Source organism: Pyrus communis, chromosome 13 (genome assembly GCF_041283825.1).
Source record: "Pyrus communis isolate YQ-2024b chromosome 13, ASM4128382v1, whole genome shotgun sequence".
Classification (NCBI taxonomy): Eukaryota; Viridiplantae; Streptophyta; class Magnoliopsida; order Rosales; family Rosaceae; genus Pyrus; species Pyrus communis.
The window spans coordinates 28,488,778-28,503,076 of record NC_142577.1 but is presented as its reverse complement, the minus strand read 5'-3'; the positions used below and the strand labels follow the sequence as shown (position 1 = coordinate 28,503,076).

At 37.8% G+C, this 14,299-nt stretch overlaps 1 protein-coding gene and 2 pseudogenes across 1 annotated transcript; 1 reads left to right on the top strand and 2 right to left on the bottom strand.

The window, feature by feature from the left end:
* Window positions 1-804: 804 nt before the first annotated feature.
* LOC137737609 (uncharacterized) lies at window positions 805-4,344 on the bottom strand. The gene is made up of 7 exons (XM_068477145.2): window positions 4,204-4,344; window positions 3,504-3,566; window positions 3,341-3,420; window positions 2,579-2,687; window positions 2,234-2,393; window positions 1,792-1,955; window positions 805-1,409 (listed from the first exon to the last, which is right to left on the bottom strand). The coding sequence occupies exons 1-7, from the start codon at window positions 4,204-4,206 to the stop codon at window positions 1,056-1,058; spliced, it is 933 nt and encodes a 310-aa protein (XP_068333246.2). The 5' UTR covers window positions 4,207-4,344; the 3' UTR covers window positions 805-1,055.
* A 190-nt stretch (window positions 4,345-4,534) lies between these two features.
* LOC148692052 (putative F-box protein At1g44080) lies at window positions 4,535-5,557 on the bottom strand (annotated as a pseudogene).
* A 6,756-nt stretch (window positions 5,558-12,313) lies between these two features.
* LOC148692051 (uncharacterized) lies at window positions 12,314-14,221 on the top strand (annotated as a pseudogene).
* Window positions 14,222-14,299: the final 78 nt, after the last annotated feature.

Here is a 14,299-nt window from a genome sequence, read left to right as displayed (position 1 = left end):
GTATGTGATGTATGGTTCGTTTATATCTAGGACTGGATTTGGTTTTGTCAAAACTCAGCAGTTTGCGTGATCTTATTGCAGTGTTTGGTAGACTTTAGGCCCGCGCAGGCTGTACGGACCCAAAAGAAAGGGCAAAAGATCTTGGCTTACCAACTGCACACAATGACAATTTTATACACAATTAATTATACTGTATTTTTTTGTATTTGTCTTTCTTTTTCCTTTCTGCATATATATAGTTGCGTGTGTGTGTGTGTGTGTATCTTGAGAAGAGCACTGAGGTTGAGTTGTTGTGAACAGTGAAGAGCTGGCTATATAATTGCTCTGCCAGAGTTGTAGTGCACCAAACCATGGTTGTGTTTCTCTTTTACTACAACTTACAGAAGCAGAAAATGCTTTTAATTTCTTGTACACATTTCTTAATGCAAGCAAATTAAAGTTACCTTAGATCGCGATGATTAAAGTCAATTTTTCCTTTTTACAAACGATTCCTGTACAGGAACTGCAGCTTATGTCAACTGAACAATCAACAACGATGCATGCATGCACGAACACCTCGATCGATGATCGCTGGATTAATTTTCAGAGCATCTTTTTGGTTAAGCTCTGACTTTTTGAGCACCTCATCGAAGATATGCTAAGGCAACGTTCCGTTTGCAAGTGATTATGGGAGCGTGGGAATCACTTTTCTAAAGAAAAACACACGAGAGGTGCTTTTTCATTAATCACCTAAAGTAAGTTACCAATAACTTTGCGGAGAAGCATCACTTCTCACGTGAGAAACGAATTATCAACCACACCGCCTTAATATGGGAATTTATGCATCATTAGGCATTTCATTACCTGAAATATGATTATTTACAACACCAGAAACACACACATAGCGTACTGAAACTGAATCAGATCTCGTGCACAGAGGAGAATAACGAAGGACGGGAACATGGTAACAAGAAAAACTAAAAAGAATCCGAGAAGAGGACATTCACATTTTACACTCAGTTGCCTATATCGACCGGGAAAAACCAAAAGTAGGGATTACATATGTTGTTCGATGACTAGAGGCGTCTCACTGTGACTGACATTCCATTTTGCCTGCCTGAAGAAACCGCATTCTGGGACCATGATGATGGCTTGAATCCCCCTGTAAGTAAGTTGGATGCAGCAGCAGCACTTATCCTTCTTCTCTTGGATTGTAGTTCCAAACTCTTCTTAGAAGTCCCAGATACGCCAGGAAAAATTGAAGCCGCATTGATTAGTGCTCGCTTATCCTTCCTATTTTTTTCAAACTTGGAAACGAACTTCACACGCGACGCAGCAGCAGCATCCTCCTCTGCCACTGGAAGCAGTCGTAAACCGAGACCCATCTTCCTGGAAGCAGCCTCTTCTTCGGCAACTCTTTTCTTTTGAGACTGAAATAAAACAATAGTAAATAGTGAGGGAACCCTTTATGTAATGCCAAATTCAACACTCAAGCTCAGTTCATTCTCAATTGAGAGGCAGAAAATGATGCAAGAAGAGAATAAATTTTATATATATATATATATTACACGCACACTGAGAAGAGAGATTTCTAATCATATTTCATCATATCTAAATACTTTATAAGGAAATATGGGTAGGGCAGACTAAAAACTTGTAATTATCTCTCCATGTCTACATTTTTCATCACTCTGTTATATAAACCGTAAAGGAGAAGTGAAAAGTAATAATTTTGACTTTTCTAATATCAAACAATGCATCTGTGTGAGAAAAACATTTAAGTGAAGAACTAAAAATGATCAGGTGACATACTCTAAGTTTGGCTCTGAGGGCCTTGTTGAGGGAATAGTCATCTAAATGCCTGTCATCAGAAATTCTCTGTAGGCGAACAAGTAATGGCTCGGCTTCTTTCTTCTTTTGCAAATCCTCTTCTTGGTGTTCAAGACGATAAAATGGATCCGCAAGCTTTCCTCTTTCTGGAGAACAAAAAATTAATTTTGTTATGAGAGCAGAAAAGGAAACATCAAAATAAAGCAACAAGTGGTCCAAATCTCAAGAAGAATAATTCAACCTTTGATCACACAACTGAAATTAACAAAGAGGGATGAAAGGACTCCATTCACACCCTTCATTTTACTTCCTTTTTTGGTTGAGTTCAAGTTACTTAATTGGAGTACAACAAGCTCAATCTATTTCAATGAGGCATTATAAAAGTCACAAAAGAAACACCATTTGCAGCGACTTCTAAACCAACCTTCATCAGCAGGAAGTTCAAAGGTTTCCGCATCCTCAACGTCAAATTCCTCATTCTTTTGCGTGGCCCCACTAATAATCACATACTGGCAATTCTTCGGATCTGTCTGAATAACAATCTCTTGTTTGCAGCATGGAGACTTCATGGTAAAGCTCCATATCTGGCATGAAATAAAACCTTGATTTTTAATAAATGCATTAACTAAAACCGGTAAGAAAGAATGACGAAGAAGAAAGGCAGGCATGCTAAAAAAATGAAGACACGGATTTCTATTGATCAAGGGGTAGCAAAACTAATAGTAGCCAATTTAATTCTGAATATAAAAGTACCGGTTGGAAAGTATACCTTTGTAGAGTAGTAATTTCCAACTTGCTTTTTTTCTGCATTAAAACGAACACCCTTCGCAATCATAGAATTGCAACCACCGCACCATATATGGTAAGGCATCTCGAACCTGAATGCATAACAATCAATATATCAGAATGACGCACATATGATTGCCAGGATTTCATTAAATTTCCCATTTTCCACCTAAACTATATCATTCAGCCTAGTTTGCAAGAAAAAGCACATAACTGCAAATGCTTAAAGTGGAGTACAGTAAAAACCACAGTTTTCATATACATGTGTGTGTCCATACATATTACAAACAGTGAAACAGTAAGCACTATCCAAGAAAAAAACTTCCAAATAGATTAATGCCTACAAACTATAATATACCAACAGAAGTAAAACGAAGTAAAGTGAGCAGTAAAACGAAGTAACTAAGTTTCCATGTTCCATTTAGAGCTTATCAGAGCCATAAATAGAAAATGACATAAGTGAAACTATCATCGCACAAATCAAATCACTTACAAAACTACAACAAGAAGGAAAGAGTAATTCAGTCGGTTAATAAGGCTTTAATCTCACAATAGATATCACACAGGATCTTCTCACTGGGGAACAGTTTAGTAAGATAATAACAAAGAAGCAAAAAAAGCCCATTATTAGCTATTCCACAGTAGTCACTCAACCACATTAAAACTTTCCATTAAAAAAAATGCTTCCTGAGACACATTTAGACCGTCTAACAAACACATCACATATATGAGTTTGACTTGTTACCTTATAATCAGAATTCCCTGGTCCAATTTCCTTGCTCTCTCTCTCAGAGCATGTTGACCGTTGAACTTGTTCAAGGAGCCCTGAAACAAAAATCAACATTAGAACTCCATAAACCAACCACCCCACCATGACATATTCTAACAGGAGTACAACAGATGCATACCTTCTTTGGCGACCATTCTGGGGGATAATAAAAGTTGTCTGCCCTAGCAGCTGCAAGTGTAGACTGCAGAGAACCAGGTAAAACATTTAGTAGATTGAACAAATCTACAAGCAGAAAGAAAAGAAAATCCTAAATATTACTACGAAAATACAATTGTCAAAATACAAAAGATTCATCTCATGCCCAAGTATTTGTAACCATTGTTTCATAACGATCAATTACATTAGAAAAAATAACATTCCAAATTTTCTTTGGTGAAGAACTATATGTTTAATTTATCTCCTCTACATTTAAATATCGAAATAGCATCAGCACAAAATCCTTTTGAGCTCATTGGGTCACCTAAAATCTTAGACGAGCAACATTATCGATCAATTTTTAAACTTTCAATAATGAATCAATGCGATCGTAGGTTCTCAAATAATCACAATCGAAAGCAGAATCAAATCCGTGCACAATTAAAAATTAAAATCCAAACACTCCAAAAATTGGATATATTGAACGTGAAAATTCAAACTTTATAGCCCTCATCTTACATAGAAAACTTCGTTTGACAATAAATTAACAAAATTCAGATCAATTAACTCGAATATGAAACGCGTCTAATCCGATATCAAAACCCTAATATTGCAATAGCTTCAAGAACGAATAGGAAACCCTAATTTAATTGAAATTGATGAAAAGAGATGAATTTGCATACCATTTTCTCCTTCTGGAATTGCTACTTGTTCAACGGAGTTTTTCCGATCAATCAACCAGTCCGCTCGATTCAATCGTTCTGTTGAAGTTTTGGTTCACGAAATTTTTTTATGCCCTTTTTTCCGAGTCGGTTCTCAATTTTCCCTATTGGACAAAGACGACGTCGTATTACTGTTTCCGGGCCCTGCCTTTTCTTGTCATTCGCAATGCTACAAGAATATAGAAACCCAATATCGTCTCGGCTCATGGCCCATAAAAGATCGTCACACACATCCAATCACTAACTAGATTTTAAATTTAGGCCTTTATTTCTCTTTTAGAGAATGAATGAAAAGCTTAATCCAATTACATATATCTAATCCGGCTTTAGATTTAAATTAACGTAAAGAAATTTAGAACAATGGTACGTTACACTGGGTAATCTTCGGCTTGATTTGCCGCTATATGCAATACACACATCACGAAATTCAACAAAGTAAATTAGAAGGCGGCACAATCCAAATGACAGATGAATTATTAATGATCTGAAAAATTAGAGAATAGTGTCTTGTGATGTTCTCGTCCTGTAAATTGAAGATGCCCATGTCACTTGGTTCGTTGTAGTAAAAAAAAACTTGGGTTCGTCCACAACTTCTTTCAAATCATCCATGTGGCAAATGCATTTCGGTCGGCACCCCAGATGGTCTGAAGCCAATACAGACATGAATGGTTATCACCAACAAAAACAGCCTCACCTCCAACGCTTTTTACCTCAATCTGCTCAACAGTGGCTCCGTCCCCTCGTTGAACACCAACTTGTAAACCTGAAAGCTTTCAGTCCGGTACTCCATGGCCTCCTTTTTCAAAAATCTTCGAACATGCAGTAGGTCTCCTTTAATTGATTCCACAAGATATCCCTTACTCACGAATCGACTATGGTTATCTGTACGAACCTTTGCTTCTGGCGGCCTGCTTTCAACTCCGTAGACTTGGCTTTTATAAATTATAGCATCACAGCTCTCTTGGTTGTCAATGTATGTCCAACTCTTTTGTCGCTTTTCAAAGAAAGCCAACCTACGACTTCTGTCGTAGATTGCTACACTGCATATTTACTGTCTTGATAATTCATATCAGGATCACCCTAACCTTTGGAAACCAATCATTGAAATAGATGGGACCAGAAGGATCGGCATTGGGATCATCCAAGGGAGGAAGAAGAATGGGAGCCACTGCTTTTCTGAAAGGGTTCATGAGAGTCACTTACAATCGAAGTTTGTCTAGTTCATCTACTGAGACGAGCTAGCCTTGGTTGGAGCTACAACACCTTTTACTCCAAGGCACTGATGACAAAACATTTTTGTACACTTTTCCTTCAGAAACGCTGTAAAGCCCTCGCTTTCCATGTGGAACGGAGTATCCCTCTCCTTTGATACGTGGAGGGATCATAAGCAAGGGAAGTACCTTACGCAAGCTTTTTGTTTTGTCTTTGTATTATTGAGCAAAAGCATGCCAATCCTTGCAAACAACAGCAAAGCAAACAAGGAAAACCTGCTCCAACAGCTTATCCATAATCAAAACGAGAGCGGGAGAGGTAAGGCTTGCCCAGTTGGCAGATGAGCAGTGACGACGACGTATGGACGAAGCACCCACGTTCTCTGTCTCCCATTCGCCAGATGAGCGACCCCGACGGTGTTTCAAGGTAGCTCCCGTGTTCTTCCTCTCCCTACAGTCGGTAGAGGGGAGACGACAACGCTTTGAGACAGCACCCATGTTCTCCCTCTCCCGGTCGGCAGACGAGGGACGAGGACGTTTCAAGGTAGCACTAGCATCCATGTATTTTTTGATAAAACGAACTTCCGGACCTAATTAAATAGTGTTTCGGAATCAGAAAATGGGAAGAAATTCGTATATCAATACTAATTGATGCGAGATAACATGAAATAAAATATAAAACAATAATCTCCCACAAAAGAGGAAATAACCAAGCGAAATAAGTACATAAATGTTGAAATATTAATGTTAATGTATTAATATTGCTTGATGTATAAGAGTGGACAGGTTAATGCTTTAAAATCCGGTCGGCAGATGAGGGACGACGAAGTTTCAAGGTAGCACTAGCACCCATATTCCTTCGATCAACGAACTTCCTGACCTAATTAAAAAAAAACAATCAGAAAGAATAAGAGAAGAGGAAATACCTGGGATAAAAGAAATTCCAAAGAGTGCACGCAAATTCAGAGATGAATTTCTATGAGAATTTGAAGGAGAGAAAGAGAGGGATTGAAGGAGATCGAGCGAGAAGAGAAATTTTAAGTTTTGGTTTGAACTTTTTTTATGCCCTTTTTCGGTACACAATTTTTCCTATGGACATAATACAACGTGCTGCCTTTTATTTTATTTTTTTCACGATCTTAGGAGAATATGAAAACCCAATGTCGCATGGGCCCAAGACCAATAAAAAAATCGTCACACAAATCCAATAACTTGTACAGGATTTTAAATTTAAATCCATATTGTCAAATTCCCAGATGATTCAACAGTTTGTGTCAAGACGCCATGCAATTTTTATGATTTTGGTGTAAGAAAGTGAATAACATGAATTTATATTTATCAACGTCACACAATTTTCAAAGTTTGATTTAGCATGATTGAAATGTATGAACTTTGTTTTTACAGTGAAGGAGGTAAAGATTATAAACTCGCGCATACTTCCTAATCACTTATTTGTTAGCCTTTTTTTCTTCGAATCATAATGGCAAGGGGATTCAAATATAGAATTAATTACGTAAGTTATAAACTTTTTACCTTGTGATATAAGATATTGGAGCGAACTAAAAGTTGACCATAGTTCCATGCCCTTCGCGTTGAAGATGTCGGACAATTCAAAGCATTCTTTTATGAATTAGTAACTGTCCTTTAGTCCCTTATGTGCAGTTTCCTTCAAATCTCCAATAGTTGCATCACCTGGAACAAAAACCACTATGTCTCCAATTGGCGACTCCCTTTCCTCTTGGATTTTGTTGGAGTGATGCTCATCCCTCCAATCAATGTTTGGCCATGGAATTTGACATATGAATGTCAGTGGCAAAGATTCCCCTTGTGCAGCAATGTCAAATTCTTTCACAAAATGTTTACAATTCTGTATAATTTGAACACACTCCTTTACTTTACGTATAATTCAGTGAATCAGTGTATGCGAAACAACTGATCCCATAGCTTCCATGATAGAACTTGTATCCCCACTTGACAAACCACCAACGTCCTCAAGCGACTCTGAACAACAATTGAAGATCCATCCCAGCTTTAAAAGAATTGTCTTTAACACAGATTGCTTTGCATACAAGGATTCTAATCTGTTCACATTCTAATTACATAAATAATTACATTCCCAGATGAGTTTTCGCAATCATACCTGGTCCTAAGAAGAGTACACATTTTGTCCCAATAAATGGCGGTAACCATCAGAGTGAATCAATCAACCCATACATGATGTGGTTCTGTATATCAAGCACACCATTATGTATAGGGTTATTCCAACCCTGTTCCGGCGGAATGATCACATGGTATCATCGGTTGCTAAATCAAACTTTGAAAATTGTGAATTTATCAACATCACACTATTTTCAAAGTTTGATTTAGCATGATTGAAATGTATGAACTTTGTTTTTATTGTGAAGGAGGTAAAGATTATAAACTTGCGCATACTTCCCAATCACTTATTTGTTAGTTTTTTTTTTCAAATGATAATGGCAAGGGGATTGGGGATACAAGTTCTATCGTGGAAGCTACGGGATCAGTTGCTTCGCATACGTTGATTCATTGAACCACATTGGGTCACTAGAGCTTTCAAAGATGGCCGAGTCCTCCTTTGGCCACCAGTTGCAAGCATTACTTTCACGATACAGGGACTTTGGAACGCTCAAAGATCTTCTCTCCCATCTTGTTGGGGAGATTCATGAGGCAGAAAATATGAAGAGGAATAGCAGGAATGTTGATGACATAAAGGAGCTCAAGGACAATAGCAAATGCAAAGCTGACAAAATCCGCATAGCGGTGAATCAATTCAAGGAGATACTAGGCAATGGTGCTCCTCCGATGCCCCGAAAAGTTTTACGGGAAGCAGCGGTTGACTTGGCTCGAGCAAACAAGCAAGCTAACCGGCCATCAGTAGGGGCTACCGCCGTTCTAGATCATGTGTTGTCCAACCTAGACAACGTGGTGGTTGATGAGCATCACATTTTTGCCCGTACGACAAGGGACCACAATGGTAGGGATGTTTATCATTTGCAGCTGAAGGAGTTACCATGGGAAGGACAAATATACAATGGTACATGCAATGATATAAAACTAGTATTGATGTACCATTGTATACGAATTGTAAACATTTTGTGAAAGAATTTGACATTGATGCACAAGGGGAATCTTTGCCACTGACATTCATATGTCAAATTCCATGGCCAAACATTGATTGGAGGGATGAGCATCACTCCAAGAAAATCCAAGAGGAAAGGGAGTCGCCAATTGGAGACATAGTGGTTGTTGTTCCAGGTGATGCAACTATTGAAGATTTGAAGGAAACTACACAGAAGGGACTGAAGGACAGTTACTATTTCATAAAAGAATGCTTTGAATTGTCCGACATCTTTCTCGGATTGTGTGATACAACACCAGCTTCTAAGATTTTGAATGATAATCCAGTTAAATTGATAGGGGACGGCTTCAACGCGAAGGACATGGAACTGTGGTTCCAAGGCGGTTCTGATCACCTGAAGACATTCCTGTGTAAATGCCCAGCCAAGGAGGAAGACGGTGAGAGGATGGTGGAATGCGACACCTGCGGCAATCGGTGTCATACATTGTGCTTCAAGATACAAGATGATGATGTTCCAGAAATTTTTCGTTGCAAAACTTGCCGCCGGACCGAGCTGGAATCCGACAAATATGCGCACAGTTTCGAGTACAACAGTAGTAGTACTGAATCTGGTGGTGCATGAGGCTTATTTGTTAGCAACAAATTGATTTTCTTCCAAGCTTTTTCTTTTACTTTCTTTTGCCAAATTGTTAGTAACAATAAAAAGTGATTGGTTTGGGCACTTAATTTGCTCATATCGATCTCGATCTCTGTCTGTCGTCTTCTGAACATTTGCCTATTTTGCAATTTCACATAAGTTGTTTCTGCAGAACTTTTTGAGGGATATAGTTTATAACTAAGAATTAAGTGATTGCTTTGTTTGGGTACTTAATTTATTTCCATCTGTTGTTCTATCTGCTTCTTGCTATATATCCATTCATTGGGTCTGTTATTCTTAGTTTTTTTCCTCATTAATTTTAACACATCACATGACACATCATGTAATATTGTTATGAGCCCGGTCCGGTCCCGAGCATGTGATATGGTGTTAGGGTTTTTTTTTTTTTCTTTTTTTTTGTTTTTTTTTTTTTTTCTTTTGCAGGAATTAGAGGTAAATAGGTTCTTTTAGTCACTATTGGTACTATGGTATTAGTTTTTTTACTGAAACTTCCCCAAGGACAAGAATGGCTGCCCAGTTGAGAAGCCCCACTAGTGTTATGGATTTTATAAATTGTTTTCTTTCTAGTTTTTTCTTTTTCATCATGTTATAGTTGAACTATGTGATTCACGGCACCTAATTTAACTACTCAATTTATAATGAAAATATTTAGAGGGGTGCATTCAATTGAGAATTTGAAAGATTTTAATGGATTTATAAATCCATGGATTTTTATGGAGTTTAATTGATTTGCAGAGATTTCGTATAAAATTTTGATTCAATTCCCTCGAAATCTCATACACTGAGAGCATCATACACCAGTTGCAAGCATTACTTTCACGATACAGGGACTTTGGAATGCTCAAAGATCTTCTCTCCCATCTTGTTGGGGAGATTCATGAGGCAGAAAATATGATGCACTGAGAGCATCACACAATCCGAGTAATCCGATACAGTTACTATTTCATAATTGATTTGTAGGAATTTTCTTGGAGTAATGCTCTCAGTGTATGATGCTCGTCAACAACTTCGGCAATCTTTCGAAGCTCCAATGATGCAATGTGGGTCAGTGAAATTTGGTATGCGAAGTGGCTGATCTCGTAGCTTTCCTGACTGAATGTGTATCCCACTTGTAAAACCATGAACGTTCGATAAGCCAACAGAGCCCGCATCACATCCCCTAATGCCCAATAAATAACCATAGCTAACCATTCCTCGAACAGAATGATCATAGGTATGATCGGTTGCACAGAAGATGCTTGCTCCAATAATCCATGTATATATATTACAAAATGAGTCAAACCCAAACCAATTACAACCAAAACCAATTGATTAACTAACCGACTAACTAAACATATCGAATACATGTATAAACAGAATCATAACAATCTACAAGTCACTGATGTGCCTTACATCCAAAAAATTTAAACTCAAGATACACAATCAATAATCACTAGAATAGAGTACATACAACATAAGGAATCCACGAAAAGTAGCAACATACATACCATCTTTATTAAAAAAGAGATTGGATCTAAACAATCTACCAGGTCGTAATTAAACCTAATGAAAAATTAACCAAGAAACACTGAAATTTTCATCGCCAAACAATATATCCACGTGTTTCGAGACTCCAAGCATATTCACTGAACCTTATTTATTTATCAAAACAGATGAACATTTACTTATTAAAACGTTGGTAAATTAATTTAAATTTAAGTTTCTATATTTGAATCCCCTTGCCATTATCATTTGAAAAAAAAAACTAACAAATAAGTAATTGGGAAGTATGCGCAAGTTTATAATCTTTACCTCCTTCACAATAAAAACAAAGTTCATACATTTCAATCATGCTAAATCAAACTTTGAAAATAGTGTGATGTTGATAAATTCACAATTTTCAAAGTTTGATTTAGCAACCGATGATACCATGTGATCATTCCGCCGGAACAGGGTTGGAATAACCCTATACATAATGGTGTGCTTGATTTACAGAACCACATCATGTATGGGTTGATTGATTCACTCTGATGGTTACCGCCATTTATTGGGACAAAATGTGTACTCTTCTTAGGACCAGGTATGATTGCGAAAACTCATCTGGGAATGTAATTATTTATGTAATTAGAATGTGAACAGATTAGAATCCTTGTATGCAAAGCAATCTGTGTTAAAGACAATTCTTTTAAAGCTGGGATGGATCTTCAATTGTTGTTCAGAGTCGCTTGAGGACGTTGGTGGTTTGTCAAGTGGGGATACAAGTTCTATCATGGAAGCTATGGGATCAGTTGTTTCGCATACACTGATTCACTGAATTATACGTAAAGTAAAGGAGTGTGTTCAAATTATACAGAATTGTAAACATTTTGTGAAAGAATTTGACATTGCTGCACAAGGGGAATCTTTGCCACTGACATTCATATGTCAAATTCCATGGCCAAACATTGATTGGAGTGATGAGCATCACTCCAACAAAATCCAAGAGGAAAGGGAGTCGCCAATTGGAGACATAGTGGTTTTTGTTCCAGGTGATGCAACTATTGGAGATTTGAAGGAAACTGCACATAAGGGACTAAAGGACAGTTACTAATTCATAAAAGAATGCTTTGAATTGTCCGACATCTTCAACGCGAAGGGCATGGAACTATGGTCAACTTTTAGTTCGCTCCAATATCTTATATCACAAGGTAAAAAGTTTATAACTTACGTAATTAATTCTATATTTGAATCCCTTTGCCATTATCATTCGAAGAAAAAAAGGCTAACAAATAAGTGATTAGGAAGTATGCGCGAGTTTATAATCTTTACCTCCTTCACTGTAAAAACAAAGTTCATACATTTCAATCATGCTAAATCAAACTTTGAAAATTGTGTGACGTTGATAAATATAAATTCATGTTATTCACTTTCTTACACCAAAATCATAAAAATTGCATGGTGTCTTGACACAAACTGTTGAATCATCTGGGAATTTGACAATATGGATTTAAATTTAAAATCCTGTACAAGTTATTGGATTTGTGTGACGATTTTTTTATTGGTCTTGGGCCCATGCGACATTGGGTTTTCATATTCTCCTAAGATCATGAAAAAAATAAAATAAAAGGCAGCACGTTGTATTATGTCCATAGGAAAAATTGTGTACCGAAAAAGGGCATAAAAAAAGTTCAAACCAAAACTTAAAATTTCTCTTCTCGCTCGATCTCCTTCAATCCCTCTCTTTCTCTCCTTCAAATTCTCATAGAAATTCATCTCTGAATTTGCGTGCACTCTTTGGAATTTCTTTTATCCCAGGTATTTCCTCTTCTCTTATTCTTTCTGATTGTTTTTTTTTTTAATTAGGTCAGGAAGTTCGTTGATCGAAGGAATATGGGTGCTAGTGCTACCTTGAAACTTCGTCGTCCCTCATCTGCCGACCGGATTTTAAAGCATTAACCTGTCTTCTCTTATACATCAAGCAATATTAATACATTAACATTAATATTTCAACATTTATGTACTTATTTCGCTTGGTTATTTCCTCTTTTGTGGGAGATTATTGTTTTATATTTTATTTCATGTTATCTCGCATCAATTAGTATTGATATACGAATTTCTTCCCATTTTCTGATTCCGAAACACTATTTAATTAGGTCCGGAAGTTCGTTTTATCGAAAAAAACATGGATGCTAGTGCTACCTTGAAATGTCCTCGTCCCTCGTCTGCCGACCGGGAGAGGGAGAACATGGGTGCTGTCTCAAAGCGTTGTCGTCTCCCCTCTACCGACTGTAGGGAGAGGAAGAACACGGGAGCTACTTGAAACGCGGTCAGGGTCGCTCATCTGGCGAATGGGAGACAGAGAACGTGGGTGCTTCCTCCAAACGTCGTCATCACTGCTCATCTGCCAACTGGGCAAGCCTTACCTCTCCCGCTCTCGTTTTGATTATGGATAAGCTGTTGGAGCAGGTTTTCCTTGTTTGCTTTGCTGTTGTTTACAAGGATTGGCATGCTTTTGCTCAATAATACAAAGACAAAACAAAAAGTTTGCGTAAGGTACTTCCCTTGCTTATGATCCCTCCACGTTTAAGATATATCAAAGGAGAGGGATACTCCGTTCCACATGGAAAGCGAGGGCTTTACAGCGTTTCTGAAGGAAAAGTGTACAAAAATGTTTTGTCATCAGTGCCTTGGAGTAAAAGGTGTTGTAGCTCCAACCAAGGCTAGCTCGTTTCAGTAGATGAACTAGACAAACTTCGATTGTAAGTGACTCTCATGAACCCTTTCAGAAAAGCAGTGGCTCCCATTCTTCTTCCTCCCTTGGATGATCCCAATGCCGATCCTTCTGGTCCCATCTATTTCAATGATTGGTTTCCAAAGGTTAGGGTGCTCCTGATATGAATTATCAAGACAGTAAATATGCAGTGTAGCAATCTACGACAGAAGTCGTAGGTTGGCTTTCTTTGAAGCAGGCCGCCAGAAGCAAAGGTTCGTACAGAAAACCATAGTCGATTCGCGAGTAAGGGATATCTTGTGGAATCAATTAAAGGAGACCTACTGCATGTTCGAAGATTTTTGAAAAATGAGGCCAAGGAGTACCGGACTGAAAGCTTTCAGGTTTACAAGTTAGTGTTCAACGAGGGGACGGAGGCCACTGTTGAGCAGGTTGAGGTAAAAAGCGTTGGAGGTGAGGCTGTTTTTGTTGGTGATAACCATTCATGTCTGTATTGGCTTCAGACCATCTGGGGTGCCGACCGAAATGCATTTGCCACATGGATGATTTGAAAGAAGTTGTGGACGAACCCAAGTTTTTTTTTACTACAACGAACCAAGTGACATGGGCATCTTCAATTTACAGGACGAGAACATCACAAGACACTATTCTCTAATTTTTCAGATCATTAATAATCCATCTGCCATTTGGATTGTGCCGCCGTCTAATTTACTCTGTTGAATTTCGTGATGTGTGTATTGCATATAGCGGCAAATCAAGCCGAAGATTACTCAGTGTAACGTACCATTGTTCTAAATTTCTTTACGTTAATTTAAATCTAAAGCCGGATTAGATATATGTAATTGGATTAAGCTTTTCATTCATTCTCTAAAAGAGAAATAAAGGCCTAAATTTAAAAT